The 23,102-nt window shown below is 41.7% G+C and overlaps 1 protein-coding gene across 9 annotated transcripts in view; it reads left to right on the top strand.

Annotated features, from left to right (window-relative positions):
• The window catches only part of WDPCP (WD repeat containing planar cell polarity effector), a 128,910-nt gene that overhangs the window by 89,505 nt on the left and 16,303 nt on the right, over positions 1–23,102 (top strand). For 7 of the 9 annotated variants that reach the window (XR_014944326.1, XM_015856574.3, XM_015856576.3 and 4 more), the window contains 2 exons: positions 2,497–2,560; positions 8,236–8,338. Coding sequence is in view for 8 of the 9 variants with exons in the window: in XM_015856574.3 (XP_015712060.1) it covers positions 2,497–2,560; positions 8,236–8,338 (167 nt within the window). In the remaining variant the exon portion in view is untranslated. Of the gene's footprint in view, positions 1–2,496; positions 2,561–8,235; positions 8,339–13,496; positions 13,584–15,603; positions 16,494–23,102 lie in introns of those variants that run through there. The other 2 variants (XM_015856583.3, XM_015856581.3) reach the window with 2 other exon arrangements.

Raw genomic sequence — 23,102 nt, 5'->3', positions numbered from 1 at the left:
TAATTTATGAAGTGCCTGTGATTGTTATTTCCAGCTCTCTTGGTTAGTGAAGAGCATTTCTTTTTTGGACAGCCCTTTTTTTCCTTCTTTCCCTCAGTGCAGCTCTGAAAATAACAAGCTAACTTCACAGTTTTCTGAATAGGGGCCATAATGAGATCGAAGCGTGTATGTTGATTAAAGGAAAAAAGAAATGTTGAATTCTTTGTGAAACAGCAAAGAACTGACAGCTTTTGGGCCATGACTCTGTTCTGCAGGACAATCAAAAGGAAGAGTTACTTTACATTTTTTAGTTGCAAACATTTTTGCTTTGCTAAAGCGAATGTCATTCCAATAGCCTGCATGTTTCTAACTTTGGGAAAACAGAATTATGATGCTGACTATTTTTTTAGCTGCTTGTATAGCCTGTTTCTGTTTGGTTTCCAATTTTGCCTCTAAATGTGCCAGAAGAAGATAAACGTGATAGCTATTTAAGATACACGTATTTTAACATGTACTTAATTATATTAATTAAAGCAAAGCTTTAGAAGCATCATTACAACACAGTGCCTTTTACTGGAAAATCCTTCATAGAAAGCTCACTGAAAAACTTCAGAGATAATAGATGTGCATGGCAGGACAATGGGCACTATTCTTACCCTGGTGATCAGGAAGTTAATGTTGCTTCATCTCCTCCCCTCCCTTAAACAGGTTCAGTGAGGAGGACTGCAGATTAGTGCTTGGAAGACACAGCACAGAGATTAACTCTGGGGAGGGCAGGGCTTCTCACTATAAGGCTGTAGCAAGAGAGAGGTAGGGAATCACTTAGGCTTCAGCTAGAAGCAGGAATTGCAGTATGGGACATAATAGGGTACATCTTCACCTACCTGGGGAAAGGAGGAAGAGCTACAGAGATGGTCTTAGGAAGAGCTACAGTGTTTCCTAGGATACCTTCAGTGTGCAGAATTCTACACATACTGATGTCTGTGTGGTGCTGTCTGACAGCATACAATGGGAGAGCACAAACTGCATCTTGAAAAATTACAGTGGGGTATCCCATTGCAATAAAAAAAACTGTCTCCTTCCCAGACTTTAAGCATCAGCAACTGATTAATTTATGGAACTGGGAACAGGGGAAAAGGAAAAAAAAAATGCCACTAACAGGAAAACGGAGAATTCATTCTGCATGGTGTTGTTTGCTTCACAACTCTGTGTAAGAGAGGGGTGTTTTGTGGTTTCCCAAATTAAAAATAATCTTATCACATCTGTTTCTGTAGGATTTTTAATCAGTTTAGAACATGCAGTAACAGAAAATGTGTACAAATGGAATCACTTTCTCATGGTGCTGAGTGATGGTTGTGTAGTGGTTATCTACATCTAGTATAAGAGAGGTATTAGCCCAGTACAGTGTTGTTTGTATTCTCAGAAAGCTCCCAATTAATAGCTTTTTTCCTCCTGCTTTAGTCAGTATCCCAGATATTTCTTATAAGGGGATGTACACAACCTTCAACTGCATTTCTGTCCCATGTAGGTATTTGCTGTAATTGCCAGGAGGTGGTGTGTGGTCTGTGGGTAGGAAGGAGGTAGCAGTTCATGTCCTTACCAACAGAAAGAGCTGCTGTTCAGTGAGCCTTTGGCCACCAAAATGGTGGTCTCTGTATGATGTGATAAAGCTCTCCCGGGTTAATGGTAATATGGGGAAGTTCTGCATCCAGGCTGCTTCTTCCCTACTCTGCTACGCCTCTAGGAGATTCTGAGGTGGTGTCCTCTAGAGCTTGTTGCCAGGAAATCCTGGTGTGTTGTTCTCTCTTCTTCGATTCCTTGTTTTCCCTCACTGACACAGCCTGCTTCACCAAAGGATCTTCAAAAAGCTCTCAGGACTTGTGGCAGACTGTGCCAATGCTGGGGGAGTTAGGGGCAAAGAAGTATCACCCCCTCCACCACACTGGAAAAGCAGTCCCTGGGCATTCATGACTGAGTGGATGATCATCTTCACATAGCTGCACTGAGGCAGTCTGTAATGACAAAACCCAAAGCAGTCTTCTACAAACACCTCTGAAGACTCCTGACCTGGCTTCAGAGGTCCTTGCAAAAGATTGCATTGCATCCTTGCAGAAGATTATCATCTCTGGAGACAGAGCCTACTGAAGTCCTTGAGGCTAGCCTTTTCTGTAGAGGAGTTCGAGTTTCCTACTGCTGTTATTGGGGCTATCATTTATCTATGTAATTGATGGAATCTTTTCGAGGATTAATTAATTAATCTACAGGACCTTCTGATCCTTCAGATTCAACTAGATCTGATGGGACTGAAGACTGAACATGACACTTCCTGAAGGTTTTAAAAAATGAAGGCAGTTAAGGGCAGTCACTGTCCTACCTTACTGTTCTGCAGTCCTATTTACTCAGTGAAGCTTTGGCAGTGTTTTTGAGGAGGATCAAAAGACTTGTCTGCTCATTAAAAAAATGTGATGCAGGTCTTACATTGTCCTCAGCAAATGACGTGTTTCCTTTTTCTTGCAGGTATCAGAGATTTGAAAAAGCATTTCTACTAGCTGTTGACATAGGCGCTCGGGACCTCTTTATGGTGAGTCATCTCTGGAGACAGAGGCTGTTGTCAAGATTTTAGTTGTCAGCTTTTTGCACGTTAAAAAGAATTCGTGTCATTTGCAGCCTTAGACACATACTGAAGACAGAGTTATTCTACCTGGTTTGCCCCTTGCCATCTCAAAACTTGTCAATGGGAATCGAGTGTCTTTAGAATCATTGACATTTTCCCTAGCGTGGCCTAAAGGCTACTCTTTATTTTCTAGGAATTAATGTTTATGTTTTTGAACTTTCACCTTCTTCATCTGTCCTGATGTACAAGTATCACAGTATCACAGTATCACAGTCCTGTGTGGGTTGGAAGGGACCTTAGAGATCATCTTTCACTCTAATAAGCTTATACGTTTCTAATCCGTTCCTTTAAGACGTACAACTGCTGAGCCTTGGACACAAGAGCTGACCATATCCTGGGGATCCTGAATGCTCTCAGTTTGTCTCTTAGGGTTTTGTGAAAAATGACAAATTATGAACACTCCTACAGGTACTTTTAAACAACAAGGCTCAGCAGCATCAACCCAAGGGTTTTTACATTTCATGCACTCTCTGCCCCCTCCCATTTAATTAGCTACAAAAGTAAAATTAACCAGCTCTTAAAAGGTCTGTGTGAGCTCTGCAGGAGGCTCTTGTTTTATAACATCTTGCACCACAATGTCACAGCGAGGTCAGATGGACAAAGCCAGTCATGCTTTCCCAGTCTCCCAGCATGTTGCTGCTCCACAGCTGATTTCATTGTTTTCAAAGAAACAATGGGAAAGGGCTTTGTTTAAAAAAAAAAAAAAAGAAAAAAAAAAGGCCCTTTGAACGATTCCTTTGCTTGACTCTTTTGCATAATGAAGACATTCTGTTGTTTAAATTAAGCTTTGACACTAGATGTTAATATCATTTATCCCATTAAGTCACTTGCCCTGCTAGTTTGATCTTGATATTTAAATTGTATGTTAAATTACGCAATTAAATCCTACTTTTATGGGTTATGAAAATTCCCTTCTAATTATATAAAAAGTTGTGTGAACCTTTTGATGTTTTTTTCACGGCTCTAATCATCTGGCTTGTTCCATCTCATTAGAAAGATGTGAGTATTGCGATAAACTTTTCTAAGTATGCATCAAAAGGCTGTGATGGAAGTGTCAGGCATTTAGGAAATTCATTACGTGTTTTATGTATACCCGCCTTGATTTTTCCTCTTTTTAGCTCTGCCTTTCTCTTCCCTCTTTTCATTTTGCTTGATTAACTGTTAAGTTTTTCAATGCCGATTTTATCCCCAGTTGAGGTGAGCCCTGCAGCCATGTGTAAATGTCATTTCACCCAGCTCTTGGCCTGCCATCTCAGGGGCCCTCTCATTTGGACTGAGGACATCTCCTACTAAATCCTTCTTCTTGCCCTTCCTCTGCTGATGGCAGCACCAAGGAGACACCAACGTTGGGTCAGGAGGTGGGGGCGAAGGTGCTAACATGGGAGGGGGACAGTAACACATGGCTGCACAAGCACGTCTCCCCAACCCATCTCACCAGTTCCCTTAAACATTAATATAGTTGCCCATGTAGTTCCTCCCAGGTTACATGACAGCAAGATCCAAACCAGTTCTGCATTGTTTGTGTTCTCCTCACGTTACCTTTGAGGTTCCTCACAGTTTCCTGCAGGTTATGCAAGCAGCAGCACACATGCCTGCCTTTCCAAACCCTCTGTCACCTCTCTCCCTCCTCTGGGGAAAAACGTCCTTTCACTAATTTGACACCTAAGTGAGGTACTAATGAACAAACTTTACAGTTAGCTAACAAAGGCACTGCTGCAGGACTTCCAAGTACGGGATGCAGGAAGGTTAAAGGTGCATTGCTTTTGAAAAGTACTGATTTGTGCTATGGAAATTTCTGGGGAATTGGGCTTTATTGCACTAAATACTGTGTAAAAATTAAGTAACCCACTCCATAAAAACTTACTGTCCTTCTAAGTACTAGAGTAATAACACTACTACTAAGCAAGTTTTGTGCACCTTTCACTTCTGCTTACCATGTCACAATTTGTATATATTGTTTATATAGGTCAACTCGCAATTAACAGCATACAACTTGAGTTTACCTATATTTAAAGTATTTGCAATGACATGTGGTATGAATAAGTAATATATAGGTCAATTACTTGTACTGCTGTTCGGCAGGCCTACCAAATCTGTTTGTAAAACCTCCACAGGCTCTAAGAGTGACACCACCTTATTTCTTGTTAATATTATGGGATTTCAAGAAGAGGTAGTAGACTAAGGAGGATATCTGATGGCATAAGCAAAAAGAAAAAGAAAATTATTGATTGAAGGGAAACAGAAAAGGAGAGCTACTAAATCATGGCTTAGTGGTAGTAACAGTGATGGGAGGATGGTTGGATAATGTTAGATGGTTAGATGATCTTGTGGGTCCTTTCCAACCTTGTGATTCTATGATTCTAAGATTCTGTATAGCGGAGAACTGGGGTGGGTCCACATTGCATAGCTGTCTTCTGTGACTTGTAAGGAAACATCCTGTGTCTTGGAGAGTTTATTCTGAGCCAAATTTGTTTTCACAAAACAGAGCTCTGCAGCCTTCCTGACTCCTTTGAGATTGCAAAGAAGTTTAAGGGAGTGCTATCTTAGGAGTGATTTCTTTCATAAAAATGAAAAAGAAACAAGAAAAGCGTTCAACTTAGCCTTCTTGCTCTAGCGTCACTTGTATGATGCCAAAACAAGGCACACAGGCACTGCTGTGTCTCCCCATAAGCTTTACCCTCACGTCACATCTGAGTCCATCAATTATTATCATCTCCTACAAAGTTCAATAAAAAACTAAAACCGAAAAGGACATAATATCATGAACAACAGCTACATTTATTGGACAGCGACTGATCCAATCTGTGACAGAAAAGATCAAGCAGTGCAGGGGTCGTTAGCTTTAAATCCTTTTGTAGTATGCTCCAGCTCTCAGCTGCTGAAAATTCAAAAGGCCGTCGCACGTACCAAAGGTAGCAAAAATGCAAGGAAAAGACACTTTAATAAAAGTGTCAGATCTTGGGCGATGCGCTGATGAGGAAAGCGCGTGTTTCGAAGACGTGTTGGAATGCTGCCCAGAAATATCCCATAGACAAATGCGCATCGGTGTTTCAAATGACTTCTGCTCACCCAGGGCCAGCTCTGTGAGTCACAAAGAGGAGGGTAAAAAGGGAAGTGTCCAAAAAGTAATCAGACTGTTCAATGATAAAACACAGCCCTTTCAGCAAACTCCTGATAAGAGGCTGAAAATTGTCACTGTTGTTTTTGGAGGGGGACGTGATATTTAATTTGATAAATTCTTAGATAACGGCGTGAAAAAATCTATAGCAAATATTCAGCTAATTAATTCTTTAAGTTTCCCTGTCCTTTAAGGCAACCTATAATCTAGTGTTTTTCCTTCATCTTTTATTTATTTCCTGGTCTTATCCTGCTCAGAGATTTATAAACTCTTAGAAGACTTTGCTTTGGTGGCCAATTTGAATGAGAAGCACTTAAATATTATCTAAAATAGTCTAGCTTACTGTTTTTATACAAAAAATAATATTTTCTTTCTGAAGCTTGTTTAGAGGTGGAAACAAGCTTTTTAGAAAAGATATAAATTCTTTGTGGCAACAACTTGAGGAACCACACAGAAAGCCCCTTACCATCCTACTGCTACATCTCTGCTTCTTGCAGAACCCCCAGGAGCGAGCGATGGGTACATAACATTTTCACACATCTCTAGTGTAAGAACGTGGCCAAACAAACTCTGAAAGTAAGAGATGTCCTAATGCACTTCATAACTGCAAGAACTTTGTCATTCACTGCGGTTGCTTCCATTGCCCCCCCCCCCCAGGTTTATTATTTAAATTTGCACTGAAGTAGACAATACCTCCCTTAGTTTAAATTACAAGAATAGAAGCATTAATCATAGTCAGAATGCATTTTAAATTAGGTGAACATAACCTGCCTATACATTCAAATCTCTGTAAGCTCAGGCTTGCTGGAGAGCCCTTAGGTTCTCTCTTGTTATCTAAACAAGCTGACAATATCTACAGCTTAATCTTCATAGAAATCATACCTTGCTGCTCAGGCCCTTTTCTCTGACAGCCATGCTAGACCCACAAAGGGAAGAAGTGCAGAGTTCATAACGAGTTCAGAAGTCAATACTTTGCTCCGAGACACTTGAACATTTTTTAAGTCACACCTGTGTTAGCCATCACCTCCACAGTCGGGCTCCTGCCAGTCAGTACCGTGTTTTCCTGTGCAAATGGTCTTTAAACTTTGCACCTCTCTTTGTTGTGGTTTGTTTTTTTGTTTTTTTGTTTTGTTTTTTTTTTATTGCATGAGGGAAGAATGCAGGTGACACCTTTAGCAACTAGGGCTGGGATGGGAGGAACTTTGCCAAGTGTTCTTGGTTTTTGTCCTTCCTTCATCTGTCTCAATTCCTGCACAAAGCAGCCCATAGCTGTGCCAACAGAGGAGGAGGGTTAATTATATCTTCATTAATGGGATGAAAGGATGAAACTTCACTTCAAGTTTCAAAGGACCAGAAGCCAAGGGACTGAAAACCAAGGGATCAAAAACCAAGGCCACTGAGATTGCAAGTTGTCAGTGGGAATATATTCTGCTGCAAACTGTGCTGCAAGTAATACAGGTGTACATCTCAAAGATTAACATACAATAAAAAGACTTGCAGTTCAATAGGAAATAATTCGCAGTGGTACAGTCCTTGGTTTCTATCCCTAGATTATGGGTTAGATACAGAGTATTGGCAGCTATCTGTGCTAGACAACATTTTTGAAAAAACCCTCTTGTATTTCTGATCAGGAGATCCAAGAGTGCCTCAGGAACCATGTTACCTTTGTAGAGGTGAAAACCTTTGAGCAAATGTCATTGTTCATATTTCCTCCTGTATCAGCACAAGGACAGCCTCCATCTTAGTCAGAGAACAGCCAGCGTGTCATGGAGGAAGTTTTTCACTCAGTTTTTCACCCAGAGGGGGTGACGCACTGAAACAGGTTGCCCCAGGAAATTATGGGTGCCCCATCTGTGGAAGCATTCAAGGTCAGGCTGGATGTGGCTCTGGGCACCCTGATCTGGTGGCTGGCAACCCTGCACATAGAAGGGGGGTTGAAACTGGATGATCATTGTGGTCCCTTTCAACCCAGGCCATTCTATAATTCTGTGATTCTATGACAGTTTCTAAACAAAAATTAGTCCCCACCCCAGTTAGCTTTGCCACAAAACTCATGTACTGGGTGGAAGTTTTAATACTGAAAATAAGCTAAGAGTTCTGGTTCTTCCATTGTGGTTACTCAGAGCCTTCTTCTAGCAATTCTCTTTTAATTTTTGTACCAACCAGCATTTCCCTAAAAGCACAGAGTCTGGTTTCATTTATACACTAAGTCAACAGCTTCACTTTTATCAGTGCATGATTGGTCACCAATTTATCCATTGTTAACAAGAAATGCTGTATTCACCAGCACAAGTCAGATAATAAACCTGCACTGAGAGAGAATTAAAATGTAAAGCTAGGTTCATCAGTTCCATCTGTGTTTGTGATCTAAATAATAAAAGAACCTCTTTCTTTTAAATTCCCTTTTGTTATGCCTATGTGATTCATTTTAGATTAATCTTTTATTTTTCTTTTATTTCCAAAGGACATCCATTACCTTGCTCTAGATAAGGGTGAATTGGCACTAGCTGAAGTGGCAAAGAAAAAGGCTAATGACATTGATGCAGAATCAATAACTACTGGAATTGGTAAGAATGGTGTTTAAAAAGCCTTTTTTGTTGTAATCAATACTTGTCCTGTACAACACTGTGTTATATTTGTGGGGGCTTAGTGGTTCGATTGTACTGTTTTATTTGAAAGTGAGACAGTATTTTTATTCATAACAGAAGAGTGAAGCTTATAAAAATGACAGAGCTTTGCCTTTCACTGCCCATATGAGGATTGTGTCAATGCAAGAGCTGCAGAACAAAAAAGATTAGCATACTATGGCTGTGTAGAAAAGTTCAGGCTGCTCAAAATGAACTCAGATTCCCCTCAGGTAAGGACCTGAATCCAAAAATCTTTCTCATGCCAAGGTTAAAAGCCAGGTATGGCAATCTCATTCACCCATTTGCTTGTACATGCAATCCCGATAACTGCAAGTCATGTCATGACTACATTGGAAGCATTCATAGGGACCATTTACTGATGAGAACATAAGGCTTAAATCCTGGCTGTAGAGGGTTTGCTTCACATTCAGTGGGCTCCTGCAGTTTTGTAAAGAGAACTGATTCAAAAATCACAGTGTTAGACTAACAGCTCTAACACAGCTTCTCAGACAAGGGAAGTTGTAATTTATTTGTTTTCTCCATGTGTTTCCTTTGAATTATCATGAAGAGATGTATACAAATAGGTGGATTATTCTGATTCTTCAGGTCTAAAACATACTCCAAGCGGAAAGTGTCTAAGGAAGTCTAGAAAGCTGACCTCCAGCAGAGAGAGGGGGGAAAAACGGGCACAAGATGTGTAATGTGTGCACAATGCTAATTAGCTTATGCCACCTTGAATATTAGATGAAGCCACTCTTGTCCTTGCCTCTTGCCAAGAATACAGAGTATGACTGACACTTGGAAGAAGGAGTAAGAAAACCTTTGAGATTCTGAACATCACAGAGTTATTTTTGGGGACCTAAAAATCAGAACTGTTCTCCTATGCACAGGGCATATATTGAGCCTTTCAAATGTATGGAAGTGCAGAGAGGCTGTATCTAAGTTTGTGAGGTTGTTTCTGTGTATGCAGATACAAGCTGCTGACTTGCAAGGTTATGCAGTGCAGTGTCACCACCTTACCACTCTGGCAGAGCAGAAATCAAGCAGTGCCTATCCTGAACACTTCTCATTTCTGCTCTCTGACCCCTAGTACTGCCTGATAGAATTGGGATGCTGAAGAGTTGTTTCTGATCGTTATCTATTTTCTTAGTATGTTAGTCATGTAAAAATGCACTTAATCCAGAAAAATTAAACCTTACTCTGTCTTCATTTAATTCCTTGCAAACTATTAATTTCTGAAGATAGGCAGTTTTGAAGTTCACCATCTTATAGAAACTGACGCAAGAAAAGGGATAGGGAAGAAATGTGAGGTGATCGCAAGTGTCTTAATAAAATATCAGAGGTGATACATGTATTACTGCTGTTCAGTTATAGCAGGTACACAGCGTTCCCCTTCTTGAGAGCAGTCCTGGAATTCCCCATAAGCATAAATTATTAAAGTCATTTTATATGATAAAGTCTTTAAAGTATTCTCATTTGCTGAATAATTAACTATCAGGATGACTTAAAATACTTCGTAAATTCAATGCCCCTGGGACAAACTGTCAGTGAGATTCAGTCTATTAACAGTAATGAATTTGCATCCAATTCATTTTATATGAAAATAAACAGGAGTCTCCCATGAGTTCGTTTCAATTCAGATCGGATCTCACCTTAAACACCTGAAATCTCAGCCACAGGTTTTGTTTTATCATACTTTATTCCAAGGTCCTTCCTTTTTAATGTTTTTATTTCAGAAACTGCTGTTAGGGAAAAAAACAAAACAAAACAAAACAAAAAGATGTCATGATGAATGAGTTTTGTGAACCCATGATAACACAAGAAGACTAACAAGTGCTTTCTATGTAAATGACTACATTTATCTAATATTTTTGTGAAGGGCAGTAAAAATCGTGCCAGCACCCAAAGCTTTAAAATAAGTTCCAAACAAGTCTCTGCCTCCTGTCCATCTCCAAAGCTGAGTCTTCATCATTGAGTTCCTGCTCCCTGGGGTTTTCTGCCGCTTAGTCACCAATGGTCATACTCCCTAGGTCAGTCCAATGCCCACTTGAGGCTCTTACAAGAAGGCAGCAAGCTAAGCAAATGAGACCCAAGGTATGCTGAACACTACCTTAGGGAATATTAATACAACATATTTCCTGTACATGGTACAGTATAGTGTTTTGTCCTAAATAGTAATGGTGTGAACCAACATCTGCATCTAGTGATATTTCCTGAGCGAGCCCATCCCCAAAACTCAGGTCTCCTCTACTTGAGTTAGTGCTCCTGGCCAGTTCCCAAGCTCTTGAGAGTGCTCTGATTGCCCAGATATATTTAATTTGTCAAAATATTTCTGTGTATAGGATTTACTTCAAACATAAAATACATAAAACTCAAACTTCTGGAAAAGTTTGAAGCCCTTACCAATGATGTAAAACAGCAATACAATTTCAGCTTGAATTTATAAATGTCATCTATAATCATTGCTGGATTCTCACATATATTAAATCAAGGTTTGTGTCAAGATAAAACTAAAAGTTTTCTGAATTTTAGCTGTCCTCAGCCCACCGCTAGATCATAACTTGCTGTACACTGTTCCCAACAAGCCACCATCAAAACAAGGAATGGCTGGGCTCAGGTGGTCGAAACACCTGTAGAACTTCAGAGCATTGTAGTTTTGTGAGAATAGTGCTGAGCAGGGTGAAGTGTCAAGTGAGGTCGCTGCTGCTCCTTGCCTATGGTTTTGGCAGGATCAGATATTTTGTTCAACTGATTAAAATCTTCTAAAGAAAATTATTCTCATAAGATTTTATGTTTGACAGCCTGTGAAAATGCATCTTGAGGCATGAGCAGATTGAAGTAATGGTACCGTACACCTTTGAGTATACACCAGCAGTCTCCTCTTTCCTTGCTCCCAGTTGATCAGCAGACCAGTGGCTGTAGATGTTGTTGTTACCTCTGCCAAACTTTTCCCATTGAGTTATTTCTGTAGTAGACCTACAAGTTTCTTAATGAGGTCAGGGAGTTCTCATTTAGCCTTGAATATTGTGTGCACTTCATTTCACTGTATTAAAGCGGAGAGGATTTTATTCCATGCTGACAATATTTACAGGCTTACTAATGATTTTGTTTATGGGTGTAGCCTCCCAAGTGCACTCCTGGACAAAGTAACAGGGTATGATATCATCTGTGGTGGAAGAGCGCGTCTTCTCAATGAACTGTAGGTTGCTAACGTAAAACTTGGGTTACAAAGAACTGACATGGCACAGCCTGTTAAGAAATGCCATAACTAATAATGATCACAGGGATGAAGAACTCAGCCTTTCAGACATCATTGCTCAATGAATATCCAATGAAGAGCGTATGCAGTTAGTGTCAGAAAGTTTCCCAAGGCCAACTTCCAACAAATTACATTAGGGCCTAGCAAGATGATTTCAACCTTCAAATCAATAGCTTTTACCCAAAAGGGATTCATGTTTTGACAAGATAGATAAATGCTGCATAGTTCAGAGGCAAATTTGGAAGCCCTGTATTTCTACTTAAAATTAAATTCAGAATATTAGTAACACTGAAGTTTAGGTAGCATTTCTAACAGAGGCATCATAATAGTGAGATAGGATATCTTACCAATTTTCATAGAGGCTCTGAAATTCTTACACTGTTCATAAAATGACATTTAAACTGCAGGGGCCCTAAAGCTTTCACCTTACTGGCAAGGAACATCACCAGTTTGAGCCTTAAGCAGAGAGTTTTCATTTCTTCTCAGTTCTTGGTATTTTATGGCTTGAATGGCTTTAATGTTCTTTCTGATAGTTCTTAATGGCACATGCCACAGTCTTTATGCAGTCTGTCTGAGACACCAGTCTGGTGTCAAATACATCCTGCTGCCTCCAAATTGCTTGTGTCTTACATCTTCACCTATTCCTAAGAGTCCAGATGTGCCCACTTGCATTTCAGACAACATGTAGAACTGTCCGTTTGGTTTTGTCACCTTCCCTGGCCCTGCATTAGTGTGGTCAAAAACGGTTGTTTCTCTTCTGATCATAATGACTCCTTGATGTACTCTGACACTGATGACAAAGCCTTCTTCATTTCCTACTCTTACTTGACACACACATCATCTTCCTCTTGCTATCAGATTCCAAGCAAACTGAGAATCCCAGCCTTTTATTTGGTGGCATGAGTTTTATTTCACTGCATAAAGTGTTGATGGCACGCTTGAAGGTATTGCCCAGTACACAGATGAACTGTGGTCTGGGAGCACTTGGGGGGCACCAGCCAATGCTACAGTTTTCTTGAGCTCAGCTCCTTTAAGTTTTGTTTCATTTGTTTTAGTTAAGGTCTATAGTAATGCCAAACTATTTTTGGCTCCACCTCATCTCACCCCTTCACTTGCTTGTGTCATTATGTCAGTTTTGATCTATACCTTCCCACTGCTAGACATCTTTGCCTAAAGACATAATCCTCAGCCCCTAATAATTATAAGCACATCAAAGGCTAGCTGGTTTGCTTAGCTGCAGAGGTCCACACAAAGATCTGTGTATCTTCACTTGAAAGAGATTTAAAGTTTTCTGTCAAGCTTTTTCTTCCTTCTTCATCGTGACATATCCTTGCCCACTCCAAACCTGATTTTGAGCTGCACTACTATATGCCTGAAATTAAGGCAATATGCTCTGTAATTTTTTTATTGTATTGGCTCCCTTATTTTAATATCTGTCAGCAGTAAAAAAAAAAATAAAAAAATCCCATTTAATGTGAAAAATGTTTAACAAGAGCTCATAGATGACCATGATTTTTCCTTCATTTTAAATGATGTATGGAGTCACAGAATCACAGAATTGAGGGGTTAGGAGGCATATCTGGAGATCATTGAGTCCAACCCCTGTTAAAACAGAGTAGAAAAAAACAAAGTAACTGAAAGAGGCAGCTTTGGGGAGTTAAATTTTTGTGTACGTGGCTATTTTATAAACAAAATAATTGTGGTATTTCCACATTCTGGAAATTGAGAGGAGCTGTCCCTGTCTGTTTTGTATTTGCTGTACTTACATTAAGTTATTGCAAGGTATGTCTCTTGTCACAGATCGTTTCAGTACATTTCTATCTTATCCCTCCCGCACAGTTGGAGCATGTGAACAACAGAGAGGGGATGACACTAATTACCAAGAAAACAGCTGATTTTCTGTAGCAGCATATCAAGAAGTAACTTGCAAAAGTGAAAACAATTCACAGTGGGATTCCTTGAGTGAGGATGCTAAATGACAAAGAACAATTCAGCTTAAAATATCTCCAAGGGATGCCCATGGCATGGCATTGCAGTAAAGAGAAGTGAATGCGCAATCATTAATATGCGTGTTATTACTAGCAATTTAAATAGTATATTTATATAGTTCCCTATTTAAAATAAAGGCAGAAATACATTGTATGTGTAGAGAGATGCATCACAAGGAAGAAGTCTAAAGTCATTAAAAGATACACATTTTTAAAGCAAGGCATTCATGCCTGTGTCCAGCTGAAATCTCTGTGTGGATTACTACTCTTTCCTTCCCAGCCTTGCACACTTCACAGTTCCAGTCAAAATTCAGTGTTCTTTACTTCCCTGCTCTGACATTATGGAGTGGTGCCTCCTACTCCATGAAGCTCTGTATGTGTACATGGCCATAAACATGAAAATTAACACAAACCTTTAAGTTATTTTCATTAAGTTCTGCTGGCATCATTCATCACATTCATGAGAATGAGTGGCTGAGGAAGTTTGTATGTGCCACTCCCGAAAATAAACTGGGATTATCAACCAGTTCGGGAAGTGATGCTGAAAACTTTGAAGTGAAATGTGGTGTATGGGAATATCATTCAGTTAATGGTGGTTCATTTCCTACTGCTTTCTTAACATTCACTAAATTTCAAGTATTCAGGTGTCAATTTGTACTATGAGTTTTTCAGACAAGCTGTAGTGTACCAAAGTAGAGCTAGACCCCTTACTTATGGTTATCACATTTGAAAAGGTTCAAGCTTTGGAAAAGCATATAGAAATTATCTCAGGATATGGTTGAAAAGGCAGATTGATGGCAAACATTTCTACATGTCTATAACTTGTGTCATGCCTGAAGAAGGCCTTCTCCAACATCAGTCCTGTTTTTTCTTGCTAGCTACTCAAAATAGAAAGGGGACATTTGGGGTACTAGGAATGTGAGTTCTCAGTACTGGCTCTGCAGACCAAAGTTGATTTAAATAAGAAGCACACGTAGCTGAAGTAACTGTTGAAACAAGCTATCAAAGAAATTGATGCATGGAAAGCGCCTTTGCATGGAGAGTAAATGAATACCTTTCTGGGGAATAGGTTTTAACCAAATACAATTTATATATGAGTCAAACACAAGTTTTTCTGGCTCAGTGTAGGATAGCTGGATGAAATTTAATGGCCTGTAATTCACTGTAGGTCAAACTAGATGAGTTGTAATGTATCATTACAGTGTAATATTCATATGTACTGGATTTCTGTCTTGCCTACAGCTCTGTGAAAAAGCCCCTGGTAAATCTCCCATTAGCTTCAAAAAGCCCACATGTAGGCTGAAAGACTGCAGTTAGAAGCCACATAATGTATATTCACACATCTTGTAGTATGCACGTGTGTGTGTACATAAGTGGGTGTTATGTTTACACATACTCAGCCAAAAACTGTCCAGTCATAAAAATAGCTCTAACTCCGAACATGAGCGTTAGATTAATTATTACCTGTTTACATTTTGCTTTGTGACATCAGCAGCCACAGCTGGGTTTTGGGTTTTTTTTGGGGGGGGGGGGGGGGAAGAAGAAGAAATCACAGCAGGAGGTGCTTTCATAATTGCCGTAGCTGCCTCTGAGCAAGGATCTGTAAGTTCACAGTGTGTCAGAGGCATGTTTGTCTCACACACCCTTGAGCCATCCTCGAGCCTCTATGTTTCTGATAGGGAACTTGCTGGTTGCATTTCTATGCACCGAAAAGAGTTGGCAAACACATATTTGCGTGGCAATTGGTATGTGTTTTGTCCTGTTTGTTCTGCGTAACATAACGTGATGTGACAGGCTGCAATTTATCACATCGGTGGCATGACAGCAGAGGAATGGGAAAAGAGGTATAATGGTGGTCTGATGCAAGGCGTCAACTTAGCATTAGGCTGTAGTATCTCAACATGAGGTCTCTTTATACTTGCCTACCAAATAATTATCACCAAACATTCCCCCTGCAGGTGAGTTTAAGAAGTGGAGATCAGATATTGCATAGTCAACTTCAGGGGAGAGCTGTAGATATGAGTTTGGAAAGAACAATAGGAGACTCTGCACATCTGCTTTCTGATGAAACAAATAAACAGAAACACTGGAGGATAATTTATTTATTACATTCTCTTTCCCTACATCCCCTGCCACACTACAGGCTGGGGATGCCATGGAATTGCTGCTGGCAAAACTGGAGGTTGGAACTGTTTTCCTCCAAAGACTGCTCAAGAGACTGCCCAGAAAACTCCTTTATCAAAACCAAAGATGTTTGATGACCTGATCTGAGCTCTTGTTGAGTGCTTTCAGCCTATCAAAACCGAGTGCCCCAATATAAGCCTGTCTGTTGTTGTTCTGCTTTGGAGAAAGCTTTGGGGAAGAGCTCAGCTGGGTCCAAGAGAAAGCTTTGCACCCGTTGCTGCTGTTCACCTTGCACTGTCCAAAGAACTACATTCATCCCAAAGAAGAAATAATGCAGGTTATTAGAAGAAACACATCGATGGAAAACTGCTGGACAACACTTAATGCCATGCAATGAATATGTCAGAATTAATGGCTTTTTTTCCTCAACTTGCCTCATCAAATGGATTTCATTTCAGCTATTTGAAATACAGGATTAGTTGGCACTGAAACTTCTTAAAATCTTGATGCTGTGATACTTCTGCAGCTCCCAAACTCATGCATGAATGGTATCTTTGAGTTTACGATACCAAGAAGTCCTGAACTGTGCTGGATTTCATACTGTAAAATTTAGTCTTAAAAACAGATCATGAGGCAACGTTGGTTATCTCTGCATTGTTGATATTATGAAATGGCAGAATATTATAATAAGATGAAAAGATAGTATTAATAACAGCTTAAGCATGTATGATGATCATTATAATTACTTATTTACTGTGGGTACACGGTAAGTGTCCCACCTTATCATCTTTACGATTAAGCAAAGAGCTTGATTTCTGCCTCCTACCCTCCTAGCCCAAGCCTGGCTGCAACCCATGGCATTTGGGCTCCTGGCTCTCATGTCCTCACCACAGCCTCCCTCCTCCTGCCCATATTAATCTGCTACCTGATACTTTTGCACAATGTAACCTACCTTCCTCTGCTACATAATGCTATGGTTATCTGCATACCTCAGCTGGATTTGGGCACTGGCTTTGCTAATAGTCTCGCTGTTGAAATGCCCCTCCCCCCCCCCCCCCCCCCCCGAAGATGCTAATATATACCTGAAGTGCACTGGTGAAAAGCAAATTTGGGGGCCATCCCAGAGCCCTTGCAGAATAACCTTATTTCACCTCTTGTCAGTGCCCTGACATGAGCCTGACATGCGCTCACCCTCTGACTGCAACCCACAGAAGGAGGGATGTGGAACCCAGTCTGAACTGCTGAATCATCATCTGAATCTCATTGCAAAATTCCACCACATGACTACCTAAGCAACACAAACTTTTAATAACCAAATGGAAGATGATTGGTACAATTACTACTTATATATACGTGTATTTACTGCATAGTATGCATTGTAGCCGAAGAAAACCAGTTGTAAGGTGCTTGCTGGGAGCTCTTGCTTTTTGCCTGCAGATGGGGAGGCATTTAGCACTCAGTGTGGACATGGAGTCCATGTGCGTGTAGTTGGCTGTGCTGAAATACTGTACTGCTGCTGCAGCCTTTTCAGCATGGCAGGGAAGAATTTGGGCCCTTGGTGCTTTCATTTCCCTTTGGGAAGCCCTCTGTGATGTCCACCACTCCTACCCGCAGCATCCCGCACCGCAGCCATCTTCCCATCACCTTTCCAGCACTGCCCTCCTGGAGTTTGGAGCACAGCCAGGCCAAGCCCATTTTCTAAGCTCACCTATTTTCTGTGATTTGGAGGGATTTTCACAATGCGCCGCTGGGAAATTGGCCATAATACTCTTGTTGCTGTCTGCCGTTAGGTGTCAGTGTGACAACAACCATGATGCACAAAGGTTTTTGTAGGGGCGGGAAAGCCACTCCGTCCTCAACTTCTCCTTTCGGGATCGGGGAAAACACAACATCCAACCGCGAGGAAGGGGAAGGGAGAACAGAGCCAGCAACACCTTATTTCAGGTTTTTCCACCGCCTGATGGAAGCTATTTACTAGCAGATAAGTCTGTTTGCGTTTCATTCCGTGCGTCTCGGGGCTCCCGGTGCTGTGCTTCTCAGAGAGGTGCGATATTTACCAAAGCAGGGGAAGAGCTTCTGCACACACCGCCCCGACACGCTGTGCTGGGGCAAAAGAAACACTCGCCTCTATTGGTAATTTGCAGCCTGTAGGAGGTAAACAGCTCTGCCTGTGCACAAAGTATTCCTGTAAGGTGATGCCTGCTGAGGTTGGACAAAACACTGGGTTGGAAAAATAGCGAGGAATTCCATTCATTCAGAAGGATCAAAAAACTTTTAAAAAATAGTTTTAAAATGACATTATTTCAGTGTATGGGTGGTATGCAAAGTTAAGAAACAGGAAAAATGTGGTACACCTAAAGGGGGTTGTTTTTAAATCAAGTTTCAAATGCTTCCTAAGGTGAGATGACAAAGGTAGCACACAATTTTGGTTTAGATGGGAGTATTTAAACTCAGTACAGATAGGAAATAAAAATCAGTTTTGGCCAAACAAACAAACAAACAAAACTGTCTTAGCTTTCCCAGGGATGGGGGAATCTGCTGTGCAAGAAAACAACAGATCTGAGGACACTTTGGAAATAGCTTTGCCTTCCTCTTGCCTCCTTAGGGATAGAAGGAATTGTGAGCATCGCTTAACTTTGTTGCCATGATGTTCTCCCATTCCTTCTGCTCCTCATCTTGCCTAGAAAGCTGTCTGCAGTGCTCCAGTGCTCCATTTGCACCCTAGAGCAGGACAGAGGCAGTGGGGGTAGGACAGGCAGCAGCCAGGCGAGCAGCAAACACCTCTGGGAGATGTGGGGTGTGGGCAAGGCTGATGCTGGCATGTAGGGGAAGGAAAGGATTGCTATCAGGAATGTGGAAAGATGCTTTAGAAGGGCAAACTTTCCCTATTGAACCTGAATTGCTTTCTGTGGATACAAAATGCGCTTAAGCGATGACAGTAGCAACACTGCATTTAACAGATATCAGAGAATGCAGGCTGGGTTAATTACCTCCCCTTGAAAAAATATCTGTTTCTTTTTCTACAAAGGTGAGCATCTGTTTGAAACAGAATCCTATCTCCAAACTCCTGTTGTGTGCTTCAGTGAGAAGAAGAGGGAGGGAGGGAATGAAACGGGGCTGGGGGGAGACACCAGGATCTTTCTCTTGGGGTTTTTCCTCTGTTGGCCTCACCACCCACCCAGTTCCCTGCCAGCAGCCTCTGTGCTGACCTGGCCATGGCAGTCTATAAGGCCTTTGGGCACCAAAACCAGGTGTCAGCAAGTCCATGCAGTGAGCCGGACAGGTGAGCGACAGCCCCAAAATGCCTATCAGGGAGAACCTGCCCTGATATCTGCTTCAGTGCCTTCATTAGCCACACCTTGCTGCTAAATTGTCAAGTGTCAGTCAGGGTGCTCCAGAGATGGTTACAACAAGGCGTGCTCTAATACCCCAACTGCTTTCATGTCCCAGTGCCTTCAGGTGCTTTTAGTAAACACATCCAAGTTTCATCTCATGCAGTGGGATTTAGCCAAGAGACACTGAACAGAGCACTGTATAAGTGTCATTAAGAGAGCTTAGTAGCAGGATGTCAGAATGTATGTTGTGTGCGTGTGTATGCACATACAGCTTGCACATACACACTTTTGGCACCAGGGAGGTTTAAAATAGGATATCAGCACCAAACATGGGTCAAGTTTCAAATCCTTGTTGGTATCAGAAGTTGACTCTACGCAGCCTTCCAGCATAAGCCACTTCTTTTCCATGAGTCCCACTGGCTGTGTGTGAGCACGTTTGCCTGGCAGAAGCCAGCAAGCACTGCTGATTTGTAATTATTGTTTTGTTTACAGATGGTATTCCCATTTTTCTGTTATTTTGGATTAGGGAACCAACCGGTCCCAACTTTTTTCTTCATTAAAAGTAAAAGAAAAAATCTCCTTTTAATAAGTGTACGCTTCACACTTTCAAACTTCAATAGCATGGAATGTTTCACTTGATCAGAAAGCTGATTTAATTTGCTGCTAGGTTAAATGTTAAAGGTTTCAGTCTTATGACCATGAATTCTCAAATTAAATTCAGCGCATTGCTTAAATTTCTAGCTGCAGTGCATTTAGGCTAATTGCTTTGGTAAGTTGGATGCTTAGTAACTACCACTCTTCTGAATTTTCGTCTTTAGAGGAGAGCAGTGAAATAAGCCTGAGGGACGCAGGTGGGCTTGCCTGCTCTTTGGGATTCACCTGTGGGGTCTTTGGATATCTCTTCCAGTCTGACCACATCCTCAGACCATGTCTGATGAGGCTGTTCTGCTGACAAGGGAGAGAATTTAAACACCTGTAGGTTTGAGCTATTTAAGCCCAAATCAGTTTTGAAGCAACAAGAAAGGCTGAGCAAAATGGTTCAGATTTCAGTCGGTTGTCAGCTAAATGTGTGCAGTGGGCCTTCAAGTATTTGGCCAGACACATCTTGATTGCTTGGCTTTTGTTTTCACCCTTGGAAAGTCAGCTGGATAATAGCCCCTAGCCAAAGCCTATTCTGCAATGCTATAAGTGGGCAGGGCCTGGGGGCCAGCAGGAGAGCTCACCCAAAAAATACCGAGCTGTCTTGACATATTTCCTGACTTTTTTTTTTTTTTTTTTTTTGTCTGCCAACTTATTTGCACTCCTTCCTTTCAGCATTAACCATAAAAATCATTCTGTCTGAACTTTATCACCACTGATCCTCTGCCCCTCGGGAGGAAGCCACTGTGTAAGCACAGGGTGATGGAAGCAGCAAAGGAAACCTCTGCTAGCTGCACATGGGCAAGCCCCGAGCACCTAGCCCAAGTGCCTAGCTTTTTCCTCTTTGTTTACAGCATTTTAAGGCTTTTAGTTCTCACACAACATATATGTCATTAAATGGCCGATGCCTCTTTGCACACGTTGTTGTGATGGCCTGTGGCAACCTGAATTAATCGTTTCTGTAGTTGGTGGTGGTTACTAGCAGTAATTATTATAATTTGCATTTATAAAAACACCTTTCATCTAAGGATCTCAAAATGCTTTTGCGCACATTTAATTAAGCTTCACAACATCCTGTGAGGTAAGTGTCAAGAGCATTGTTATATCCACTTTTACACCGGATTCCCCAAGAAAACAAGGTCAGTCCGTACCATCGTTGGTGTTTGGGTCACATCATGCTTGCACTGGATAAAGCAGGAACCACGGGTGCCAGTATCGGTCACTCTGCGTACCCCACATCACTGCATGGCCACCGTGCATGCAGGCAGAACAGCCAAAGCCCAGACCTCTGATCTGAGAGGGCCTGTTCCTTCCCTCTGAGACTTCAGCTGCAGGATAGTCTTGGGAGGAAAAACCAGTCAGCACATATTGTACAAGACAACCCATGCTGCAAAGGTATCTTCTTTCCCTCATTTTCTACCATGAAGTTTAAGCCTCTCTCTGTATCTGTGCTCAGTGAGACATTGCTACCACAGCTGAAGGCAAGAAATCAGCTGCAAGCAATGTGAAGTTACCCTCTAGAAGTCTCTCACCTGTCTTAGCAGAAGCTGCATGTACTTCATTGCCAGTCTTGGGTAAACTCTATGCGCTATGAGCCCTCCCAAGACCAATCCCATCCAAGGTTACCACTTGACCACAGCATTTAGAGGTGGGGACAACACGAGCTTTGGCACTTGAGAGGACAACAGCAGAAGACTGTTTCAAAAGCCCATTTCTTCTCCATAAATTTGACAGTGTTGTTTGAACGGAACCCTGCCCCCTGTAGGCTCTGGATGAGCCCCAAGAAAGGTAGGTCTGTGTAGGTGCCTGCAGGTTGGGTAAGAAGTCCAGGGCCTTGCCCTCAGAGTACTTCACTGTCCCATCAGTTTATAAAGGCTTGTTTACATATGACAATGACGAGATTAACTATTTTGAAAGAACTTTGCCTGTGGATCCAAAATAAAAGCCACGTTTCTAATTTAAGTGGACTTACAGGTAGGGAATGATTACTCTGAATAACATGAGAAAGAAAGTTATTTGTCTATAGATCATTCTGCCGGCTTGTTCTGAAGTGGGCTGCCTGGCTGATGCCTCACACTGCTACATTATAAGGCAGGGATGCAGTTGCATATTCATCAACAACCATGTTTATTGTCAGCACAACCTTTTCTCAAAGGGGGTGTGCCAATGCCAGGCAAAAGGCACGGTGTCCTTGTCCAAGGTCTTGCACACCTCTCTGTCCTCACCTAGTGTTATTTCTGGTTTTACCTAGCAGCATGTATTCATTCCTGAAAATATCCTTGTTTGTTTCTAACAGCAGAAAACTCAGGTGGTAGAGGCTTTGATGTGTCCCACTTCACTCATAGGAGATGCTATTAGCAGAGAGGCTTTGTCCTGGTGTCATTGGAGGAGCACTCCAGAGATGCCCAGGGAAAAGCTTAACCATTCCCAGAGCATCCTCCCAGGGACAGTTTGCTTACTCCCAAATCCTTTCAGTTCCCACAATTCAATTTACAGGATTCATTCTACTGCCATGTTTCTCTTATGGCATAAGAGCGCACATCATTTCATTTGGCCTGACACCGTCTGCTTCACTTAAAGAAGGAGGAGACAGTCAGTGAGCTGATACTGTGTTTTTAGTGACAGTCCTTGTAGGTTTCCTTCTTTTCCTCTTATCCAAACTTGTTTGTCTTTATTGAAGAAAAAGGAGAGGAGGGAGAGGAGAGGAGAGGAGAGGAGAGGAGAGGAGAGGAGAGGAGAGGAGAGGAGAGGAGAGGAGAGGAGAGGAGAGGAGAGGAGAGGAGAGGAGAGGAGAGGAGAGGAGAGGAGAGGAGAGGAGAGGAGAGGAGAGGAGAGGAGAGGAGAGGAGAGGAGAGGAGAGGAGAGGAGAGGAGAGGAGAGGAGAGGAGAGGAGAGGAGAGGAGAGGAGAGGAGAGGAGAGGAGAGGAAGATAAAGGGAAAATGGAAGAAGAAAAGAAAATGCAGGAGTGACCTGGGTCTTGCCAGAGTACAGCACCATGGGAATCACATCATCAGGCCCACAGAGAGTCTTGCTACAGCTACCAGAAAGCTGAGTCAATGACTTCAAATCAGTACTCTGGGGTTTGTTTATTTTGGGGGGAGTTAAAAATTCTGCTTGAGTTATCTCCTACAGCAGTGGGTACTGTGTTATCCTCTTTGGACCTCAATAACTCCCAAAGATTCAAGATGAACTCTGCCTGCCCAGGCACCAGAGTCAGTGCCCCGAGGAATTTCTTCATATCTCAGGGATATGCAGGATGTGTACTCGCATGCCCTCGCTGCCTCTCAGCACCAGCTGTACATGCAGTTTTGCTTTAGGAACCTGTACCTCCAGTATTGCAATATCTCTTTCAGTCTCT

Source organism: Coturnix japonica, chromosome 3 (assembly GCF_054131305.1).
Source record: "Coturnix japonica strain WE chromosome 3, WE-NBRP24, whole genome shotgun sequence".
Classification (NCBI taxonomy): Eukaryota; Metazoa; Chordata; class Aves; order Galliformes; family Phasianidae; genus Coturnix; species Coturnix japonica.
This window is presented reverse-complemented; position numbering and strand designations above follow the sequence as displayed.